This window comes from Mustela lutreola, chromosome 3 (genome assembly GCF_030435805.1).
Source record: "Mustela lutreola isolate mMusLut2 chromosome 3, mMusLut2.pri, whole genome shotgun sequence".
Taxonomy (NCBI): Eukaryota; Metazoa; Chordata; class Mammalia; order Carnivora; family Mustelidae; genus Mustela; species Mustela lutreola.
The window spans coordinates 184,908,744-184,932,039 of record NC_081292.1 but is presented as its reverse complement, the minus strand read 5'-3'; the positions used below and the strand labels follow the sequence as shown (position 1 = coordinate 184,932,039).

The window sequence follows — 23,296 nt, the reverse complement described above, 5'->3', positions numbered from 1 at the left end:
AAGCAGTAGTGTTCTCAGTGCTTTCCTAGACAGAGGGTATTTTTGTTGCAAAAGTCATCTAAATATATATTTAGATAAATGATATCTAAACCGAGATTTGCAATTTCTTCCACAGATGCTATGATTTTAAGGGCTTACTTTTACTTTTGTAAACAGTAATGGTATCCCTGGTCACTGGGAGGTGTTCCTGTGCTGAGTGACTTGCAAATGCTAAATTATACCTCACTTCATCTTTAAGAGTAGACTGTAATCAGCACAAATGAATTTAGAGATAGTAAAATGGCTTCATAATTTTTGTCTCCATAATTGGGAATATGGTAGATTACCTTCCAGATAAACTTTGGAAGAAGGGCAATTTGGCAAGTACTTTTAAATCATCACAGAGTCAGCCCAGAGTCCACAGTTTCAAGCCCTGTTGACCTCACTGGAAAGAAGTAAAGAAGTTGCGTGTTCTTGGGATAAAGGGACTCTTTAGTGGTATCTTCTGCCCTTAACTAGCCAAGTCCTGGATGCACTCATTGTGTGCATGGATGTGATTCAACAAGAAACTGTGTAAGTGTCTCAATTGAAGAGAGGTGGAAATGAGCTTCTCGGCTAAAATTACATGTTGATGTATTCTGTGTGTTGTGTGATTTCATTGTAATTGAGCTGCATGTTTGTGTGGCTAAGGAAACATTTGATAGAATTCAGTGGTCCAGTTCGCCCTTTATTTTTTAAGTTTAAAAAGAGGAAGGGCTATAGTTGATGAGAATGTCTCTGGGAGAAATAAATGTTTGGCTTGTTTCAAGTTCCTTTCTTATTTGACTTAAGTTAATTACCAGGAACGTAAAAAAAAAGTTAGATGGTATTGTTCCTAATCTTGCTGAATTAAATGCATGAAACTAATAGAACACCATATGTTAACTAACTGGAATTAAAATAAAAACTTAAAAAAATTTTTTAAAGTTGTAGTATTAAAACAATTAAATTTTTTTAAATTAAAATTTTTTAAATTAAAAAAAAATTTAATTCATTACTTGTTTAATTGCTGTGCCTTTAAAATGTGGGTCTTTGAATATATACACACCCACCCATCCCTTGACTGTTAGGAAGAACATTTGCACAAAATCTGGGGCCTAGATTTGTATTATCATTTCTCAATCTCTTTACATTTTGTATAAAGTCCTGCCCCTGGCCCTGTGAGTGGAATCTGACCAGGGTATTTGGAAAGTGAACCCTTGCAAGGCTGATGTAGTTCCTGGGAGAATTCCTTGTTTACATTTTGGCTAAGTGGAGGCTGGAAAAGGGATCCTTTCTAATCACAATGACCACATCATTAACTGAAGTTAGAGTTCGAAAATCAGGGATTTAATATTTCCATATTGCTCAAAAATTTTGATTATATGTTTCGTAGGTTGTAGTTACTTGATTATATGTTAGTAGGATCTTAATTGAGCATCAATGATACGTGGGATTCTAGAATGTAATCACATTTGTTAACTATCTAGATTAGTTTCTTAACCTCTTTCTGTTCGTTGACCAAGTATATTTGAGTTTGTGGGTAGAAATTCAAGAGAATGATTTCTTATTGTAATAACTCTCTCTTTTAGAGGAAAGAAGTTTGAGAAGAGGCATATTGAAGTGTTCACTGACCTCAGCAGCCCATTCAGCAAAGATCAGCTGGACGTTATAATCCATAACTTGAAGAAATTTGGCATCTCCCTGCAGTTCTTGTAAGACCATGAGAATAATGTCTGAAGACCAGTCCTGCACTCCCATAACACAGGGAGTGGGGCCACTTTCTAGAGTGCTTGGTTCCCAGGAGTCTCTCTGTGCTTAGAGTCGAAATATGTCAGATGACTGACTTCAGCAAACGTTCACGAGAGTACCCGCTGTTCCAGGAACCCTTGAGTTTTAGTGATGAAGGGATGAAAGTCACAATGAAATGGGAATTTAGCTCACTAGCAGATTGTTTATTGGCTCTTCTTAGACTCAAAGAACTGAGGAAACCTTTGAGGATAGTCAGTTTATCCCCTGCCTATGTAGAGGACTTTACCCAAACAGTTCCCAGATTGGTGATTTCTTTTGCTCAATAGCTCTAGAGTACTCTATTTTGCAGGCAGGAACTGTTTTTTGTTTTTTTGTTTTTTAAGATTTTTTATTTATTTGTCAGAGAGAGAGAGAGAGATAGCATGCAAGCACAGGCAGACAGAGTGGCAGGCAGAGTCAGAGGGAGAAGCAGGCTCCCTGCGGAGCAAGGAGCCAGATGTGGGACTCGATCCCAGGATGCTGGGATCATGACCTGAGCCGAAGGCAGCTGCTTAACCAACTGAGCCACCCAGGCGTCCCCAGGCAGGAGCTGTTTTTAGGGTAGAGACAGATTTCAACACGAGAATCATTTTAAACACATAGAATGTTTATCTCTAAGTCTTTTTCAAATCTAAAGGATATGCACATGTATGTAAAATGTAATTTGCTTTTGTGTATTTAGAAATGGGGTATGCAGATTCCAGGGAAAAATGTTCAAAGAAGGGGTGCCTGTGTGGCTCAGTCAGTTAAGCCTCTGACTCTTGATTTCGGCTCAGATCACGATCTCAGTGTGGTGAGGTTTAGCCCTGCAGTGGACTCTGTGCTGAGCCTGGAGCCTGCTTAAGATTCTCTCCATCCCTCAGCCCCTCCCCCCACACCCATTCAGCGCTAGCACACACTTTCTCTCTCTCTTAAAAAAAAAAAACAAAAAGTTCACAAAATATTTCACCATTTATTGCAAGACAGAAACTCTCCTTGCCCAATAACTTGAATGCCCCGCCCCATCCCAGGCATTTACTTTATCTTCTGTCCCTAACAAGAAAGTTGTTTTTTTTTTTTTTTTACCACAGTGATCATTCCTGCTGCATTTGAAACTTGTCTTATCTTGTCCTATTTTTGGTGAAAGCAGAGTGATGGTATAGGATGTTGACTTATTAGTCTTCTGGGGACACTCATTTTCCAGATCGAGAGCTATACCGGGAAGCCTCCAGCTTAGAACGGTAAGCCTTTGGCTTCTTTGAAAGGCCTGCCGTGGGGAATTAAGAACCTCTCTTGCATGTATGTATCTCTTAAGACTGCAGAGGGGCATCTTTTTTCTGTAGAACTGTAGAAAAATAGTTCAGAGTAACCTATCAAACTGATACTTGTTAAGATAGTACTTCAGAGAAATTAAGTGCTTTTTAAGTGACACTTCTCTTCGTGTTGAGTTGAGGTTTTCACAGTACTTCAAAAGCCCTGCCTGGCTCCTCTTCCCTGTTCATAATTTCAGGATGCCTTTACATGGTTGAAGCCTACTGCACTTCTGTCAAAGTCATTGGAAAGGGCTTTTTTGCCTGAGTGATACTGTAAAGTGTGTCGAAGAAGGAATATAGCCTTGTCGTCTATCTCTGCTTAGTTGACAGGTTGCATTTTTTTCCTTGGGCATTACGCTCTATTCCTATGCTATAAATCTCCAGCATAACAAAATGAAGTTTCTGGTTTTATTGTTTGATGTATCCCAGATATGACTGCTTGTTCCAGTTGGAACAGGCCCAAGCAGCACTGAGTTCTGAGCAGGCTCATCTCATTCCTTGGACCTTGTTTTAGTTTCTTCTGTTGGCTGTTGTGAAAGTGTCAATGTGGTCAAAAGCAGAGTAGAAAGAACTGTTACTGTAACTTCTTTTTGTTGGAGAGCTTCCCGACTCTTGATTTTCATCTCATTCCCCTCTTTGTTCAGGTTACAGTGGTAGAAACAGCAGTGGCCTGGTACAGGACCTGTGTGCCATACACCGCTTCGTGGAGGCTCTTTATCCAGTAGGTCTCACAGGACATCTGTGCCTGTCATGCGGAGTGCATGTAGAAAACATTTAAACAGGGAGCATTATTTTAATTATAGCAAATCAAATAGTAAAGAAACTACCTTAAAAATAACCATCCACATGGGCGTGACCAGTAGGTGACGCTGAGTGAACTGAAAAGTCTGTTCTTTGGGTTTCAGGGGGAGTGAAGTGATACGCTGCCTTGGAAAGAACTTTATCTTTTGATCAGGGGACAGTCTTTGCTGTGTCACTCACTGGCTGTGTGGCTTGGCCAGCTTGGTTCGCCTCTGTAGCTTCAGTTGCTTTTTAGGATGTGGAGATAGAAATCTCTGTCCACTTAGAAGGATTAAATGAGGTTGTTTACATGAAAGCATTTAGAAAGTGCCATATACAGTATTACCATAAAATTTGTTTGGTTGGTTGATTTTTCATTTTGTATATTGATTATTGAATCTCTGTGACTGGTAGTCACAATCTAGTTTTAGTCTCATTTCAAACAACTGGAGTGTGGAACACAAGAACAAAATTGGTTTTCCCTATTTCCAGCAATTAAGTGATGTCTATATGGGAATGCTAGATCTACAGTAATAAAGGTAACATGTATTTAAGTATTTTGTACACATTCTATCATTTAATTCTTCATAATAACATCAAGGGATCATTAAAGGCTATTTTATTTTATTTTTTATTATTCTTTTTGGCTGCCTAGACTAGTGCCCACCTTTTTCTAGGAAGCAGTTCTTCCTACACTTTAACCTCATGACTCAGCTGAGAGCCAACATCTTCTTAGTCCCCAGGCTACCACTTCTACCTGGCTTATCTGAATTTATGACTGATGCTAGAGCATTAGATACTCAGTCCACTCCTCTTTGGTAGTAGAGCTGGACAGTGTGTGCTTAAAGGCATTCAGAGACGATGTGGAGGAAGCCATTCAGAGAGTGAAGCCAGCATGAAGGCACATGGAGACAACATGGAGACAGTGAGAGGGTCAGGTAGTCCTTAACGTGGTTGAGACTGGATCCAGTCCTCCTAAGGCATGTGCAACCCTGCACTTCCAATTATTTGGTTATGTAAATCAACGAATTCCCCCCCTTCAGCAAACCAAAAAGGCCTCAGTCACTTGAAACTAATAGAATATTGACTAAGTTCGGTAAGTGCCATCTGACAGATGAGAAATTTAAAGCTCTGATGACCGACATGCCCGTTTTGTCATAGCTAGTGATCCACAGTCACAGGATTAGAGCCCAGCTTATTTCTTGACTTCAGAGCTTGTCTTCTTAACTACTGCTGATTTTTTCCTGATAGTTTGCCTTTCCCCGTTGGCAAGGAGGATGGAACTGGGGACAGGGGAGATGGGAACGCACGCTCAGACCACCATGGACCCTCCTTTCCTCTAAAAGGAATTACTGAGCAGCAAAAAGAAGGTATTCGGATGGTGAAAAAGGTGATGATGTCTTTAGAAGGTGAAGATGGGCTAGATGAAATTTATTCCTTCAGGTAAGAAGTGAAAACATTGATTGCAACTTTCAATAGTGACCATGTAAATTTCTCTTTTGATCGGGGCTCCCTAATTAGCTACTCTTGAATTAGCTGCCATTATTCAATAAATGTTCTGACTTTTATTGAAGAAACAGTGCACCAACCCCCTATCCCCTTTTCTGTTTGTGTGGTCAGAACAAGACTTCTGGTTTATTTCCAGGACAGTGTGTTTGAAGTTTGGAAATGTATAGATACTGCAAAAGATTTAACAAATCAAAATGTAAAAGATGAGATAGTAGATTTCTTCTTTATGCCAAGTTTGGGGCACAGTTCGTGGGCCCTTTCTTTTTATTCACCTGAAAAATACATTCCTAATTCTGAAAAGTGGTTTCAGATCTGAAATGGTATCCTCTTAATCTCTGATTTAGGTTTTAAGAGATGGCATACTTAACTGTAATAGACTTTTTTTCTTTAAAAGACTTTAAAAAAAATTTTTGGTCAAAAAATAGTTTGTTCAGACAAAACAAAACAAAATATCCAAAATATAATGAATTTATAATCTATATCTTTTATGTGGGTTTTGTAAAGGCAAAACAATTTTAAAAATGTGAAATCCTTGAAGTACTGATTAACAGTAAAACAAACTGCCTTTGCAACCTTTCAGTTAGAGACAATGGGAGAGACTGTGTTAGTCTCCATGTTAGTATTCTTGGTTGGAATCGGACATGGATTTATTCTGAGCAAAGAACCCAAGAAGGTTTGAGGAGCCTGACTTGGGAAAAGTAGCAGTAGAACACTGTATAGTATGGCTTGTGGAATTTCATGTTCTGCAGGAGAGTACTCCTTAATTCCTGTTCATCAATCAACACACAAAATACAGGCATTTTGAGCAAAGTTCTAAATTGAAATAAAAGTTCAGCAATTGAGATATTTTTGAGTAGTTAGGTGATACATACCCCAATTTTTTTCTCAGCTATGATTTTGAAATTTTTATATTTTTAATATATTACAAGAAATACAAACAGTAATCCTGATTTTCTAAATACATACACCTTGAAAGACTGTGGGTAATGGGAATTTTAGAAATTGAATTGTAGTTTCCATAGGGGTTGGAAAAGGAATCAGGAAGGAATCCTGTAAAGTGACGTTTCTTATCATAATACGTGTTCTTACTGTACTGTGCGCAGATATGCGCTTCTAACTTCTTTATTTCAAATTTGGACATGGCTTGCTCTGATATCAGACTATAGGTCTTAACCTAAGAAATTCACCATGATGTGATAAATAAAAATTGTAGGCCTAAACAAATTAATGTTTAAAAAGTTCATTTTCCTGTATCATAGCCGGGAGGGAAATTACCATGTATTGTCCTCATGTCCTCACAATTTGAAGATACTTTGATTTGATACAACAGCCATTATCCACTGTGGCTACTTAAATTTGAATACATTAAAATTAAATAAAATTAAAAATTTAGTTGCTTGGTCACTCTAGCCACATTTCATGTACTCAGCAGCCTTTTGGACAGGCATGGTTAGAAATAGAACATTTTTATCATTGCAGAAAGTTGTACTGGACAGCCCTGGGCCAGACTTGTCCTCATCCAGACTTCGCTTGAGGAGATTCAGGTCTACTGCAGAAATGATCCACTTGTTCTCAGATGTTATGTATTAGATGCTAATTTTTAGAAATTCTCTTGGAGCTGAATTCAAAACTTACAGTGGTTTTACATGTGACTCAAACTAAGTAATGTCCTATGGATATGTTAGATCTGTTTCAGACCCCTTCATTCCTCAACAGTCCAAAGCCAAGAAATATCATTAACTTTGTTTATTTGTTTATTATCATAGACTAGAAGTACGGTGCCTGGTAGAATATCTACTGTTTGTTATGGATTATTTCTGAAAATTGGAGTCTTTTGAAACCTCTTTGTCCTTAACTCTGAATAATGTCAGATAATTCTCTACCTTTTTGTAGATTTGTTTTGCATTTGCGCCAAGGGAATTGATCTTGGTCTGGATTACCGCCCCCCCCCTTTTTTTAAGGTTTTATTTATTTATTTGTGAGAAAGACAGAGGGAGAGAGAGTACAAGCAGGGAGAGTGGCAGGCAGGGGGAGAAGCAGGCTCCCCAGTGAGCAGGGAGCTGGACGTGGGGCTCAATCCTAGGACCCTGGGATGATAACATGAACTGAAGGCAGATGCTTAACTGACTGGGCCACCCAGGCGTCCCTGGATTATATGCTTTGAATGTGTTTGGTCATTGGTTTCTTTCTTAGTGAATATAGGAAATTCCAAATATTTCCTATAATCTTGTCTATTGTGTTTGATTAGGGACCAGATAAAAATAGAATTGATCCTCATTTATGTTTCAAATAAAGTAACCCTTTACATTGTGTTTGTTACTTCCCAATTCCCCATCCCTTCCAGTAGAAAACTTGGAGTTAACGTGCTTTATCTTAAGACTAAATATGGACTAAATTCCTTTATTCCCTGGAGGGTCTTTATTTAACTCTCTCCATTGTGTGTATATATATACTTTTATTTAAGGTGATTGGAATGAAGTAGTAAGTTAGAGAGTTATGAGCAGCGATACTTTGGGATGGGACTCACCTTTTAATATCCTGAAGCCAGAGGTTCTTATATCTAGGTCCATGGTTTTCAGGGAGCTGGTGATCCCTTTAAATTGTGGGCAAACTCTAAGAAGTGTGCTTTTATCATATCTTCAACATGTCCTTGGTCTTGAAAAAATCGTTAAGAACCAGGGGCTGAATTGAAAGAGAAGATTGAGTAGGGGAAGAGAGAGATGTTCTTTTTCACCTGTCGGTAATGTAATTCAATTCCTTCCTCCTAAGCCAACTCGGTTGTATTCTGGCTCTCTCCCAACTGGTGGTTGTCATTTTCCTGCCATCCCTTGCTGTTCCTCTCATAATGATAAATGACAATTCGCTTCTTGTTCTGGAAAATTAACTGCATCACCCCCAGCAAGGTTAATGTTTTAAAATTGTTTTTGTTACATGTGTATTTTTTCATTGTATATATAAATATTTTATTAAGTGAGAGTTACATATATGTTTATTTTTTATTTAAGTGAGAGTCTGAGACAACTGTGTGTCTTTAAGAAAATTGAGAAGCGTTCGATTCCTTGGCACTGCACTCTGACCATCGGCTCCAGTTTGTCTATAAAGATCGTGGCTTATAAATCGGTAGGTGGTACTTACACATTTTTAATTTTCAATTTTTAATTTTTAAATTTTTTTTATTTTTAAGTAATCTCTGCACCTCGCATGGGGCTCAAATTCACAGCTCCAAGATGAAGAGTTGTATGCTCTACTAGCTGAGCCAGCCAGGCACCACCCCCCCAAACTCATATTTTTTAAAGCAATGCATCAGGCAGGCAAATATGCTTATATAAGGAACTGCCAATTCATTTGTGAGTTATTACTACCATAATTATTGCCTCTCTAACTGTTCTCCCTGTTCATCTCATCTCTCTTTAGCTTTTTTATGTAAAATGCATTTAGGATAGAAAATTTTAAAAATCATCTGTAATCCAGATTCCTTCCTTTCTCTTACTTTTTTTTTCTTTTTTGAAAGAAAATGGAATGCATGAAATCATGTCACTGTAGTATCATAGCAGAAATACAGATATACACTAAAGAAGTCCAGAATTTTGAAAACTCAGTCTCACCCAGTTCAGTTATTAATAATCTGGCAGTAACAGCATCTGTGAACTATCAAAAACTATTGACTTGTGACTGTGAAATTGCCTTTTGTAATCTCTTTATATGTGTACAAAATAGCACACTTTCAAAAATAAGTTGCTTTTGGTGATTATTGGTGAAATTGCAGTTTGAGTAGGAGTCTGTAATCTGTGCCTCTGTGTGACCTTTCTTGCCTGTTTTCTTTAAATGAACAAATTAAATACATACAAACAAACATCTAAGTGTAGAAAATACACAAAAACGTGTTTATATATTCAAGTGATCTTTTTATAATCAGGGCCTTAATTCTAAGACACATGCTACATCCATGAAAACCTTGGAGGGTGCTGGTTTTTTTCAGCTGCCATCAAGGCCTGGAATAGAATACAGTCTTCTCTTTTTGTTTTAAAGGAGATTTAAACAATTTTTTAAAATATTTTATTTATTTATTTGTCAGAGAGAGAGCAAGCAGAAACGGGGAGCAGCAGGCAGAGGGAGAAACAAATGCCTTGCCGAGCAGGGAGCCCAATACAGGACTTGATCCCAGAACCCTAGGATCACGACCTCAGCTGACGGCAGATTCTTTTTTTTTTTAAAGATTTTATTTATTTATTTGACAGACAGAGATCACAAGTAGGCAGAGAGGCGGGGAGAGAGAGAGAGCGGGGTAGGGGGAAGCAGGCTCCTTGCTGAGCAGAGAGCCTGATGTGGGGCTTGATCCCAGGACCCTCAGATCACGACCTGAGCTGAAGGCAGAGGCTTTAACCCACTGAGCCACTCAGGTACCCCTGAAAGTTGTTTCTTTTTTTTTTTTTTTTTTTAAGATTTTATTTATTTATTTGACAGATCACAAGTAGGCAGAGAGGCAGACAGAGAAAGAGTGGGAATCAGACTCTCTGCTGAGCAGAGAGCCCCATGTGAGGCTCGATCCCAGGACCCTGAGATCACGACCTGAGCTGAAGGCAGCCACCCAGGCACCCCTGAAGGCAGATTCTTAACTGACTGAGCCACCCAGGCATCCCTTCTCTTCTTTTTTTTCTAGTTTTCTTTTTGGATTTCCTTATTGAGTTCTGGCTTCTGATAGACAGCTCTCCCTTTTCTCTCTGTTGGAAGACAAGTAACAGTGTGTGGTCCCATTTTATGAATATGAAGGTTTTGTATAGAAAATGCTTATGTGTATATAAATAATTAATATTTATATGTGGATTACCTTGGGGGGAAAATTAAATGCAGGAAGAGTTATGAAATAAGTGAAAATTTCCACAGTTGGCCAGAGCAAACAGAATGGTTTAGCTAGAGTAATTGTTACAGACTTTTCTTATAAAGCAGAGAATATATGGGGTTTTCATTTTTTCATTAGAATCCTGGCTTTACTTGTTTTCCCTTTATTTTTCTTTTTGGAATTAAGATTATACAGGAGAGAGTTAAAAAGTCTTGGACCGTTGTGGATGCCAGAACCCTCAAGAAAGAAGATCTACAGAAAGAAACCGTTTATTGCTTAAATGATGACAATGAAACAGAGGTCCTGAAGGAAGACACTATTCAAGGTGCGCCTGTGAGAGAGCTGCTTCAGGGCAGTGGGAGGCCAGCTTGGGTTTGTGCTGGTAGTGTTTGGTGGATGTTTTTCTCAGTTCTAGAGACATGACCATGGGAGGGACCATGAGCTCATCTGTTGGGTCCGAGGCAGGATGGTTCCCAGGATGCACTTGGGTACTCCCTCTGGGATCAACATGTACTCCAGTGACAAGACTTAATACTTGGTTTTATTTTAAAGTTTGAAACATACTAGCTAAGAGTATTTCTATTAATGTGGCCGAAGGAGTTTCTTTGTTTACTTCCATGGTGATTATTCTTCTGAGTGCCAATTTCAGGTCTTGAAGATCTTGCTAGCTCTGCTCCCTTCAGGTAGTTTAGGGGATCAGAAACATTTGTGTCCATTATATGGCTTTATGTTCACAAGGTTGTTTACAGTTGTATGATACATTCGATCTGTGTAGTATGTCTGGAGGGCACCTCTCCAGAGGGCTTACAAGTTAGCTGAGAGTGTCTGAATTTTCAAGAGCTAAAATTAGAAGATACCAAGATGGTTAAGATAGAAGCCAGTCTTTAGGTAAATTCATTGCCAGGCTTTGTGTTAATTTGCAAGCCTTGAAGAAAAGCCTTTCGTCTATGGCACTAACTCTCAGTGTTTGTGTGTAGTGTGGAGGAGAGTGGTTGTGATTCCTTTCTTTCTCCTGATCGATTATCAGTAGAAAATGTAATTAGTATGCTGCAATCCCTACTAATTCTTTAATTCAGTTCCATATGATAGTGTGGTTACAAAATGTGAATTTTGGAGTCAGATCTCGGTTAGAATCATACCTCCATCAGTTACTAATCGTATGATCCTCCTATAATGACTGAAAGAAAGAAGAGGATGTTTAAAGGTATAAGACCAGGAAAGTAGAGGCCTTCTCAGGGACAGCAGGTAGTTGGGCTGGTGTGTCCACCTACACAGTTTAGTACTTGGAAGTGATATCCCGTAGACCGGCCTCCTGAAACAGGCATCACATTCTTGTTTCCGTTTTACAGATGAAAGAATTGAGGCTGAAAGACACTCATTCACGTATTCAAAGTCCTGCAGCTAGCAACGGGCAGAACTTGAACCCAGGACTGCCCTACTTCAGAGTCTGTGTTTCTGCAGACTGTTCTGAATTAGGAAGGGCTTTGAATGACAGGCTGAAGAGTTGATGCTTAATCGTGAAAGCAACCTGGAGCTGTTTCTAGTTTGGAGGAATAGAGTGTCATTGAGATTGTGTATTAGGGAGATTAATATGATGGAGGTAAGGTGCCAGTTCTTTTGGTTGCAAGCAAAAAAACCAAAACCCAAAAAACAAAAGCAACACATCTCTGTTTATTTTAGGCGAAAAGGACATTTATTCACTTATTGCTGGAGCAGTGGAGAGGGAAGAAGTAAACATTGAGTTCAGAGGGCACAGAGGCAGCTTTTGTCTTGTCCCTTGGTGCAGCTACCCACATTCTTCCTTTGCCTCTCCTCCACTCTCTGCCCCCTCTTGGCAGACACAGGCCCAGCAGACCTATGTATGCAAACGAATACGGTTTTATGTTGCAGTCTATTCTGTGCTTTTTGCCATGTACAAAATTTAGGTACTGATTTTTTTCCTTTCAGTAGATGAACCAGAAAACACAAGACAGGTCTTTTTGTTTGTTTGTTTGTTTGTTTTTTTAAATACCTTAAAAATTAGTTGTTGTTGTTTTAAATTAAATTATTTTTTCTAAACATATAATATATTTTTATCCTCAGGGGTACAGGTCTGTGAATCGCCAGGTTTACACACTTCGCAGCACGCAGTTTTAATTAGAATTTTCAAGTTAAAAAATTCAAGTAAGATGTCTCGTGACTGGCAAGAGTTAGGAAAAACCACTATTAGTCACGTGCCATACATTTCCCTGATAATTTTTTTTTTTAAGGTTTATATATCTATTTGAAAGAGAGAGCAGGAGAGAGAGCACAAGCTGGGGGAGCTGGAGGCAGAAGGAGAAGCAGGCTCCCTGCTGGGCTGGTAGCCTGCTGGGTAGGGAGCCTGATGCAGGACTTGATTCCAGGACTCTGGGATCATGACCTGAGCCAAAGGTAGACGCTTAACCAACTGAGCCACCCAGGCACCTCTCCCTGATAATTTTTTGTTGGGGTTTTTATTTTTATCACCAGCTTTTTAAAAAGACATATATGAAAATACAAATGTGTGTTTTTTTTTAATTAAATGCGTGGCATCAACAGATTAACAGGAACAGATAAACTGGATCACAGATTCTACCCCAAACAAAGAAGTTTCTTTGTTTCTCGGAATAAAGGTGCACGTGCTTTTCCTTTCCATTTGCCGAAGGCCAGAATCCTTGAGATTTGATACTCGTTCTCCCCACCAAATACAGAAGACTATATATTGAAAGGGTACAACTTTCCATAGAACAGAGGCCTTGGAACAGGACTGGAGTTATTTTTAAGAAACTAAGAGCCTGTATTTATATGAATTTGTATGAATAACCAAGTAATTAAAAAGGAAAAAACATAATATAATCCCAGAAATGAAGTAAATTTAAATGCATAAAAATAGCCAACTTATCAATTGAATGTTCCTAAATAGAAGAGTTTTGGCTTCTCCTATTAGGCATTTGTATGTCTTCAGCATGCATTTTGGAGAACATTTTATTCTGAAAATTTCCTTTGGGCATTTTTCTTTGCGGGTCTCCAGGTTTCTGAATAAATGTGTTCTTGTTATTATGTTTACAAATCACACTTGTACTTCAGTCAACCATAGTTTATCTTTGGAGGATAACTAATACATTACATTTGCTACATTCTTTCTTCTAGGCTGGATAATCATTAAGGTAACTAGATTGCAGAAGATGCTACTTAAAAAATGTAATTAGATTTTAATCACCTCTATACTGTGTATGTTGTTTCTGTATCTGCCACTACTTTTTCCTCACTGATCACAGGGGGCAGTAATTTGATTCCAGGGAACAGTATATGGAGGCTTGATCTGGAGTATGCATGTATTGTTAATGTATGCGTAGGGCTAATTTCAACTTGTAGAAAATTAGGCCCCATATGCTTAACTGATGCTCTTCTCTTGTTCTCCAGGGTTCCGCTATGGAAGTGATATCGTTCCTTTCTCTAAAGTGGATGAGGAACTCATGAAGTATAAATCAGAGGGGAAGTGCTTCTCTGTTTTGGGATTTTGTAGATCTTCTCAGGTATGGCACTTACTCTTACTCGTTGGCAACAAAAGAAATGAACTTTTCTCTTAGTGTTATTTGAGAGGGTATGCTTTTAGTTGGTCCTTTTATTTATGATGTGTATTTATTTTACTTTTAGATTTGTTTGAGTATAGTTTGGGGATTAGTGTCAACTATCATCAGTTTTTGAATAGAGAAACCAAGATACAGAAAAGTTGAGCAGTCTTAGCATGAATCAGAATATAGTCTGTTAAGAGTCACTTCTTAGCTTGGCTGTCAGTCTTGGCTTACAGTAGCCTTAAAGAAACATCATTCAGTTCTCTGCTACTGTGCTGCTTTCTCTAAACTGTTATGTGTGATAGCGTGTCTTAGAGGAATGAAGGTCTGCTTGGGTTTTGAATGACCCCAGGCCTCTTAGAATGTCACTGGTTTATGCTGGGCACCCTTCTCTACACCCAACAAAGAGGTCTAGGATCTGAAGCCTGTCCTTAAGTCATACATTCTTTAGACACCGATGCAGAGATACACAAAACACATAGCGGGAAATGTGGTAACTCACTGAGGGCTCTGGGCTATCATATACTACTCTAGAAAGGGCTATTAAAGATTCCTGGAGATCTTAGATTAAATGTTCTTAAGGTAGGCAACCAGAGAAAATGAATAAGCATTTCTTGTAGCGTGTATTTTCTAAGGCTCTACAGGGATAAAGCAATGTTTGTTGGTTCTAAAGAAATTCAATTGAGAATTGTAATGAAAATAAATATTACCTGGCATACTGAATTTGAGCTTCTTCGTGTTGCTGTGGGATATAGTCTCTGTATGCTTTGGTGTTAGAATAATTCCACAATGGTACAGAGTTGTTTTCCCTGATATGCCCGAACTGTTGGGTATGTTTTTAAACTTCTTAAGCTGCAAATTGGGAGTACTTACTGAAAGTTGATATGATTTTAATGGCAAAAATACTTTTTGGAAGTTGAGAGTTTCTAACAGTTCTCTAACAAATTACACTAAATACTTATTTCTTAAAAATGAAAGTATTCACCTTGTAAGTTCTACAGACTTAAAACTTAGGTTGTTAATGGCAGTGCCTCTAGGTCTTTCCAGTGAAGCAGAACTTCTCTTCAGGCCTGTGTGTAAAAGCTGGCCTGTTGGAAAGTGGGTCTTCCTAATTCCAGTTAGCTAGAAAAGACCTATCCAAAACAACTGATCTGAAATTCATGACCCGAGTAACTGTGCTCAGTGTCTTGGCTTTAGGGGTGGGAGGGCAGAAGAACACTTGAGGGGCGTTGCCCTGTGCAGCACATGGCATGTTCTTGAGCTAAGCTCCAGGGTCAGGATTACCTGGAGCAGAGAGAAGTTGATCTTGGTCAGTAGATGCAGGGGGTTGGTTATGATGCTAGGAACTCTTCAGTCTTCATTTCTTTCTTTCTTTTTTTTTTTTTTTTTTTTTAAGATTTTATTTATTTATTTGACAGAGAGAGATCACAAGTAGGCAGAGAGGCAGGCAGAGAGAGAGAGAGAGAGGAGGAAGCAGGCTCCCTGCTGAGCAGAGAGCCCGATGCGGGACTCGATCCCAAGACCCTGAGATCATGACCTGAGCCGAAGGCAGCGGCTTAACCCACTGAGCCACCCAGGCGCCCTCAGTCTTCATTTCTAAGCAGGTATCAGTGGTGCTGCTTTGATTCCTCTGATACCCTGCCAGAGAAGTAACTGAATTAAAAGGGGGACAGGAGGACATGCAGTACTTATTTTTGGTTTCCCTATAGTCTCCCCTCCTCCAGTATGGCCCCTGCCCCTCATAAGTAGTTTTTCACTCTGGTCCCTTTGCAGTTTAGCAGTGCTTCGTCTTTGCTCTTGGGATGAAGTCCAAATTGCTTAACTTTGCTCACAGACACTTCACGATATGATCTTTGCTACTCTAATTTTGCACCTCTCCCCTCATGCTAGGGTACTGCACCTACTCTATGTTCTTATGTCATTCCAGACTCGATTCACACTAGTGTCTCTGCCCAGCACACTTGTGCTAGACTTTTTTGTTAGTTCCTGTGCATCCTTGAAGTCTTGTCCTGGGTGTCACCATTTGCAGAAGCCTGCCCTCACCCTTCCTGACCAAGCTGGGTGCCCTGTTCATGTGCTCTCAGGGCCCTGAGCTAGAATGCTGCACTCTTGTGCCTTTGCAGTGCAGTTCCCTAAACCTGCAGGGCAGTTGGTTTCATATTTGTCCAGGCTCCTCAGGACCAGACTCTGCCCTGTTCATTATTGTTTACAGTGCTCTCAGAACAATGCTTGGCATGTCCTTGGAATTCAGAGATGTATTGTGTTTAATTGAATTGAACCTCAAATAAAAAGTTGTTTCTAGTCCCCATGAGTTTTTTTACATTTTGAAGAGAATTTCTTAGTAACTGTGGCACAATAACTAAGAGAATAAGAATTTCTTAGTAACTATGGCATAATGGCTATAGGTGTTAACTTATTATGGATCAAAACCAAACTGTTTTCCTCACTTAACTCTTGTAGGTCCACAGGAGATATTTTATGGGAAATCAAGTCCTAAAGGTTTTTGCAGCAGCAGATGATGAGGTGAGTTGACAGTGGGCCTTTGAGGTAGTGCCACAGAATTGAATGTCATTTTAAGTGAGTTGTTTGGGGCTTTTATGGTTTAAAATGAGGTTAATTCCTGCAACAACAGTGGGAAAGTTCACTGAGCTTAACTCTGAAAATGGAGAAATGATAAATGAAGTTGTCACAGCGTGAGCACAAGGCCTGAGGACATAGTCCTGCCGCTGGAGACCAGGTACGTGTTAAAAAGAACATTTGAACAAATGCATTTACATGTGGGAATCTCCTGGTCAGATGTTGAGGAGGCTTGGGGTCAGGGTGACATTTTCCTTGTCATTAAGCACTGAACATTTAGTGCTTAGCTTTAGCCTCCTGGAGATGAGTGTTAGTGATTCACTGGGCCACTTCCCTCATTAAGAAATTCGTCTTTGTCCTCTTCCCTCTCTCTCTCTGTACTTTTTCCCCACCTCCCTAGGAGTTTCTGTTTTCAGGCTGGTTTTAGCCCAGCTAACAACCCATGGCCATCGCATCCTACCTGGTCGTATCTGCCCTCTCTGTAAATGTTTGCTGTTCAGCCTCCAAGCTGGAACTTGTCCTATCGAGATATTGATCTTAACTGGGATATGGCAGTCTCAGGTCTGCTTGAGACCACCTAAGCAGGGATCCAAGTTCCGGATATATTTGCATTTGAAGTTAGTAAACTGGATGTCCGAGGCTTGTTGGGGTGCGGGGAGGGCGGTGGCGGAAGTGGTCTCGTCCTCCTTGTCTCCTTTTCCGCTTTTTCTCCTCACTTCCGAGGGGTACCTGGCTGCCGATCTAATGAGTGGCCATGCCATTACTGGAACAGTTAACTTAGGAGAATTGCTTTGTTTCCTGGCAGTACCAAATGGATTTGTCAGCATAGTAAGCATTTGTGAATCTTAGTTTACATGAGAATCTTTGTTCATGGATTTTTTTTCCCCAAGTCAAATCCTCTTGGGAATTATACATTTGTAGTATATGTTGTCATCATAGCTTGACAGCATTTTAAACTGAATTTTAACTCCAGCTTACCATTCCTGCACGTAGAAAACTCTGATCACTTCATGTGATTGCCAGTATGTCATAAAGACTCTTGTCAGCATCTTTGTGTTATCACCTATGTGGTTATCTAAACTGGCTAGCTAAGGGCAGCCTGTGGCATGCATCATTCCAGCCCAACCTCATACAGACCCTATAGATCATTGGGTTACTTCGAGGTCACTCAAGGAAAAAAAAAAATCATCTGCTAATGGCAAAGGGTCTCACTCTTTGGTGTCATTCTTGATGTCCTACTCAAAGGACAGTACTAATAATGGGATCTACTGAGATAGGCAGGGGGGTTAGGGAAGTTATGTCAGGTGATGACTTCCAAGAAAACTTTGTAGGTCGGAAAGGAAGTATTAGGGACGTGGGACGTCAGACATAATAGCCCCCTTCTTACATTAGAGGATTATCATGTGGAATAGAAATTTAACTAGTTTTCCTTCCAACAGGTGGCAGTTTTATTCAAAATAAAGAATTATTTTTATCAAAAGGGTTACTACCTCCAGGTCAATTGGTTTCTTGTGAGACAGTCAGGTCTCTGTTCCTGAATATTTCTCAGCAGGGTCTTTATTTGTGCCAGTCAGATTTGGGGGAGGGAATTTCTTCATCATGTGGGTGGTTAAGCTAAATAAATACTGTTGTTTTTCAGCTCAAATATTCTATGACTCTGTCAATAATTCCTTTTAAAAATGTGTTTTCTCTGGTCATTAGCATACAATTTTCTTGTATAGAGAATCTATACTTGCACATAATTTGTACTGTGTGTGGAGGAGGAGAAAAGGAAGAAAAGGAAATAGAGCTGTAGTTGAGTTTCCCACAGAGGTAGCATTGTGTTGACAGTGTCACAATCATTCCTGACCCCTTCTTTCCTTCTTTTTAATATCCCAGTTGGTTCTGTCAAAGATACCCAGATAGAAATTTGCAAATAAATTGGAAGTAATCTTGTCCTCAGACTCCCATTGTGTGTGCTTCTCTGGTCTCTAATGGGACTTGCTAGACTGTACACATTCTGTATTTGGTACGTATCTCACTTGTGCTAGGAAAGAATGTATGAGCTCAGTGAAATCAGGGACTTACCTTTGTTTTCTTATAGGGTCTAAGACTGTGTAGCAAAGAGTAGGCACTAAGTAAATATTCCGTGAATTGAACTAGAAAGGTAATGAATCTGCCACAAAACCTTTAGAGGATTTTGATGACAAGGTATTGAGGTCATAGGTTTTTGGTGGAGGAAATGAAAATGTACGTAGCTAACTTGGATAAAGAGTAATTATAATACTGAGAAAAGTTCAGACTGTGTTTGGGGAGTTACGGAAATGGAGAGACTAAAGCAAATCTAAAATGGGGTATCAATTTACTGGGCCTTGAGAATAGGTTAGGAGCTCAAGAGACAGAGATATGGAGAGGGCTTTCTAGCTAGGAGGAAATTTTAAGAGTAGAAAGCTACAGAGGAGGGAGAGTATAAGACTTGTTTAGGAATAATGGTCAGCTAACTGAGGCTGGGATAGTAGAACCACTGGAGATTCTTTTAAAGATTATTTATTTATTTATTTGAAAGACAGAGAGAGAGTTTGCATGTATACTTGAGCAGGGTGTGGGAGAGGGACAAGCAGACTCCATGCTGAGCAAGATCCCAATTGAGCAAGATTCCAGCTTGGAGCTGAATCTCATGATCATGACATGAGCCCAAATCAAGAGTCAGATGCTTAGCCAACTGAGACACCCAGCTGCCCTGAACCATTGGAGTTTCTTAGGGAAGGGAATGACGTGATCAGCTCTGTGAACTGGAGAGGCAGTGATGGAAGAAATAGATTAGAGAGATAGAGAGAGGTAGATTTAGTACAATTTGGTAAACACTTGAAGGGGAAGGATGAGTTGGGTGGCATTACTGAAGACTTTGGGCTTCTCATTTGGTTGTATGGGAGGTAGAGTTCTTGAGGTAGGGAGTACTGGAGGAGAACGGGGGAAAGATAGTAGTTTAGTTTTGGTCATAAACAGTTTCAATTCCTGTGATATACTACCAGCTGGTGGGCAGTGTAAGTCTGGATCTTCGAGTTTTAAAGCTGAATATACAGATTTTTGATTCATCAACTCATGGGACTGGATAAAATAATTCCGAAGTAGAGTTTCAGAGTGAGAGAAGGTGAGAAAGGCCAAGACCAAAATTTCAAGATTAGTGGAAGAAGAGAAGAGTTAGGGGAGGAATGATCCACAAAGTAGAATAATCACAGAAGAGTATTGTTTCTGAAGCCAGAGAGAAAGTGCAGAGAAAGGGGCGTGGTCAGATGCTGCTGAAAGGTCAAATGAATAGAATGGGAACCAAGGATTGGCAGTTAGGAGGTCATAGCTGACTTTGGAGAGTAATTTCAGTAAATAAGATGAGGGCAAGAGCTGTATTAGATTGAAGAATAATTGTGTTCTAAGCTGTGAAAACACCAAGACACCATTTGGTGAAAACACCAAATTTCATGAAATTTAGAGGTAAATGGAAAGATAGAGATAGTAATTTCTGGAGAGAGGGGGCCAAAGAAAGATTGTGTTTAGAAAGGCTGAGACTGGATGGAGTTGATTGGGAGGATGAGGGTATGAATTGAGAGACGAAAGACTGAAGTGATGACAGAGAGGAGACATATAATGAAGTAAAGTTCCAGAAGAGCTTACAGTTAGTGTGATCAAATGGAGGTGTGTACGGTGTGGCCTTGAAGTAGACAGAGGGGCACTTAAGAAATCTGAAACCGGAATAAGGTGGATGATGATTTTTTTTTAAGGTTCAGTATAGTTATTTTTCTTTACTGTATAATCATGTAGATATCATAGTGTAGTTCAATTAAGAAAAGCTATTCTGTTATATACATCTGAATTTATCTGACCAAAATATGCGGGAAAGCATTAATCAATACATGATCAATATATATTGAAGAGACTCAAAAATCAATGTGAACCAGGCAAGAATGGCTTTTTAGGAACACTGTTCTAAATATTTTCATTCTGGAGAAAGCCAGGAAATGAGTTAGCAGAACCTCTTTAATGTCTGGCATGAAAAGGGTCCAGAAAAAAGAAGTTAATGGTTTTCTATTTTATTACCAGTTTCAAATTATAATACTAGTAACTCCATCTGAGGCTTTGGAAACACTAAAAGTACTCAGTGTTTTCCTGTTCGGTCTATATATTTGATCTAGTTAACAACAGTAAGGTCCAAGAGTAATTTTTATAAGCACAAAACTTACTCAGAACTCAAATTATTTATGAAAATGTTATAGCACTAGAGCTTAGGAGTTTGCTATACTGATAATCTGTAACTGCCAATGGACACTTTCATTTTCAGTAGCATTGATAAGAAAGCTATAATATAGGTTGTAAGCATAGTAGAAATAACATATAGTTTAACATACAATTTAAAAACAAAAGGACTTTCTTTTTCTTAGGTAAAAATCTTGTAAGTACAGGTGACCCTGGAACAGTGGACAAGGGTAGAGAGTGAGGGGGTCTGACACCCCAAGCAGTCAGAAATCCAGTGTAACTTTTAACTCTCCCAAAACTTAACTACCAATAGCCTACTCTTGACCAGAAGCCTAACCAATAACAGCATTTAATATGTATTTTGTATGTTGTGTGTATTATATACTATGTTACAGTAAAGTAAGCTAGAGAAAAAATGTTAGTAGGAAACTCATAAGGAAGAGAAAATATATTTATAATACTGTGAAAATCTGTGTGCCAGTGGACCTGTGCATTTCATACCCGTGTGTTCAAAGGTCAGCTGTATTTAGGTGTGTTGGGGAAGTTCACACACACTGGCTCTGTGTTCATGCAGTGGCTTTTTTATCAGGCAGCAGCAGTGGCACTTTCCTCCCTGATTCATGCTTTGGATGAATTGGACATGGTGGCCGTAGTTCGATATGTCTATGACAAAAGAGCTAATCCTCAAGTTGGCATGGCGTTTCCTTATATCAAGGACACCTATGAGGTAAAACCCATAGTTCTTTCATGTTAATTTTTTTCCATCAGTTCCTTTATTCCAAACAGTGCTTCTCAGCTCGTAATGTGCCTGGGAATGACTTGGGGTTCAGATTCTGTAGGTCTGGAGCACTGCCCGAAATTGTGCATTTCTCACAAATTCTCAAATAAGGCTGACGCAGATGGTCTGTGAACCACACTTCCAGTTGTAATGAAAGAGCGTGAATGTAAGGAGCTTATTATTAAACCAAATCAGTGAAGGTGACCTGTAACCTTCTGCTTGTCTAATCCAGTGACCTCTCCATTCTCACCCTTCTTGACTTCGCAGAACCTGCTGGGGATAGAGAGCGCCCTTGCTTTTACAAATGAAGAGTATGGATAAAGGTCAAGGGTGGTCCTTTCAAGGACCTTTTTTGTGGTCCTTGAAAAATTCAGTTTATTTGGTGTTCTCTTGTTGAAAATACAGGCCTAGATTCTTGACCGTCTCCCTGTTTCTCAGGGAACTTTCTGTGGTAGAACTGGAAAAGAGAAGGCAAATACCTTGACTTCCTGATCAGCCTTCCAGTCACCATGACTTTTCCATTTGTTGTATTGGTCACACATTTTGCAGGTGTTCTGGATAATTTTTCTGTTAAGTATTTTTTTATGTTTAATATTCTTGTGCCGTTCATGGTTGTATACAGTGAAAACAGAAAGCAAAGCAGTACCAGACTTGACTTGTCTGATTTTTGAGAATACTTTTGTTGCACCACTTGCATGGCATTTGGGACCAGCTTTGTATTTTTTCCATTAATTTGGTTTCTGCTTTTACCTCCTCTCTTTCTCCTTAGTGTTTAATATATGTGCAGCTGCCTTTTATGGAAGACTTGCGACAATACATGTTTTCATCTTTGAAAAATAATAAGAAATACATTCCTACAGGTGAGTTTATTTTCATTTTGCTCATTAGTTGGCTCTAAAGGCAGACTGTCCTTGGGAAATCACCTACCTGTAGTCACTAATTGGGGCTGGGGGCCTCCACAGGGTGGAATTTCTTGGACTCCAGCCATGCTCGTGCTCATACACAGTGGTGATGAAGGGGATGCATCATGTTTTTTCGTAGTCGGGATGGGTTTGCCCTGAACTCTCCAAACACTGTCTGGTTTCCTGCTCTGACACAGAGCTTGTAGCTAGGGAGCAGCTTTTTGGAAGTGGATGTGCATTCTCTAGTGCCATACCAGTTTGCCCTCTGCTGAAGTGAGCTGACGTGCAGTGTCAAAGCTGTGACTGTAGTGTCCTACGTAAAATATGATGTAACTAACTGAACCGAAAAGTTAAGTTCTGTAAGTTACTTTTTCTCTTTGTTCTTTCTTTGCAGTTTATACTAACCCTCCAGGCTGCTTTGTTCCTTGCTTCTAGGAGTTACTTTGAGCGTGATGAGAAAAGGCCTTTATTATGCATCCGGCAATGAGGGTCAGGGTGCCTCCTGGGATGGTTCACATAGGTATCAAATCCTATCTTAGTCATAGTTTAAGACAGCTGCAATAAAATATCAGAGTGGGCTGAATGTAGAGAATATATATACCAAAAAGAACACAAAATAGTGAGTAGATGTTTTGGTTTGAAAGTTTAAATCTGTGTCATTGTAGGACTAGGGAATTGTGAGTTGAGTCTCAGAGATGGGTTCTCTGTTTTTTTTTGTTAGATCCTTGAGGAGCAGTGCACTGTAGCAAAGCCGATAATCCAATAGGCCCAAGGGTTTGTGTCTTCACCTTCTAGAAATGAATCCCTCTGCATCTTGGTGGGGCCAGGCATGGACTTGAATGTATCGAAGCCTCCACTGTGTTACAATATTATTTCTCTCCGTGTTGATAATTTCAAACATTAAATGAGTAGACATTTGAAAAAGAGAACTTTGTTGAGAAATTATCACATGGACATAAATCATTCGCTTGGGATCTAAAATGTGAAGTATCTTTCAGTCTCTTGATTTGTTTTCTGTGAGTTTGCAT

At 39.4% G+C, this 23,296-nt stretch overlaps 1 protein-coding gene across 1 annotated transcript in view; it reads left to right on the top strand.

Moving 5' to 3' along the window:
• XRCC5 (X-ray repair cross complementing 5) overlaps window positions 1–23,296 on the top strand; it is a 90,488-nt gene that overhangs the window by 8,307 nt on the left and 58,885 nt on the right. Inside the window, exons 4-12 of the mRNA XM_059168103.1 lie at window positions 504–552; window positions 1,590–1,712; window positions 5,112–5,303; window positions 8,375–8,489; window positions 10,396–10,534; window positions 13,633–13,745; window positions 16,245–16,307; window positions 21,178–21,315; window positions 22,136–22,226. Of these exons, the coding sequence (XP_059024086.1) occupies window positions 504–552; window positions 1,590–1,712; window positions 5,112–5,303; window positions 8,375–8,489; window positions 10,396–10,534; window positions 13,633–13,745; window positions 16,245–16,307; window positions 21,178–21,315; window positions 22,136–22,226 (1,023 nt within the window). The remainder of the gene's footprint in view (window positions 1–503; window positions 553–1,589; window positions 1,713–5,111; window positions 5,304–8,374; window positions 8,490–10,395; window positions 10,535–13,632; window positions 13,746–16,244; window positions 16,308–21,177; window positions 21,316–22,135; window positions 22,227–23,296) is intronic.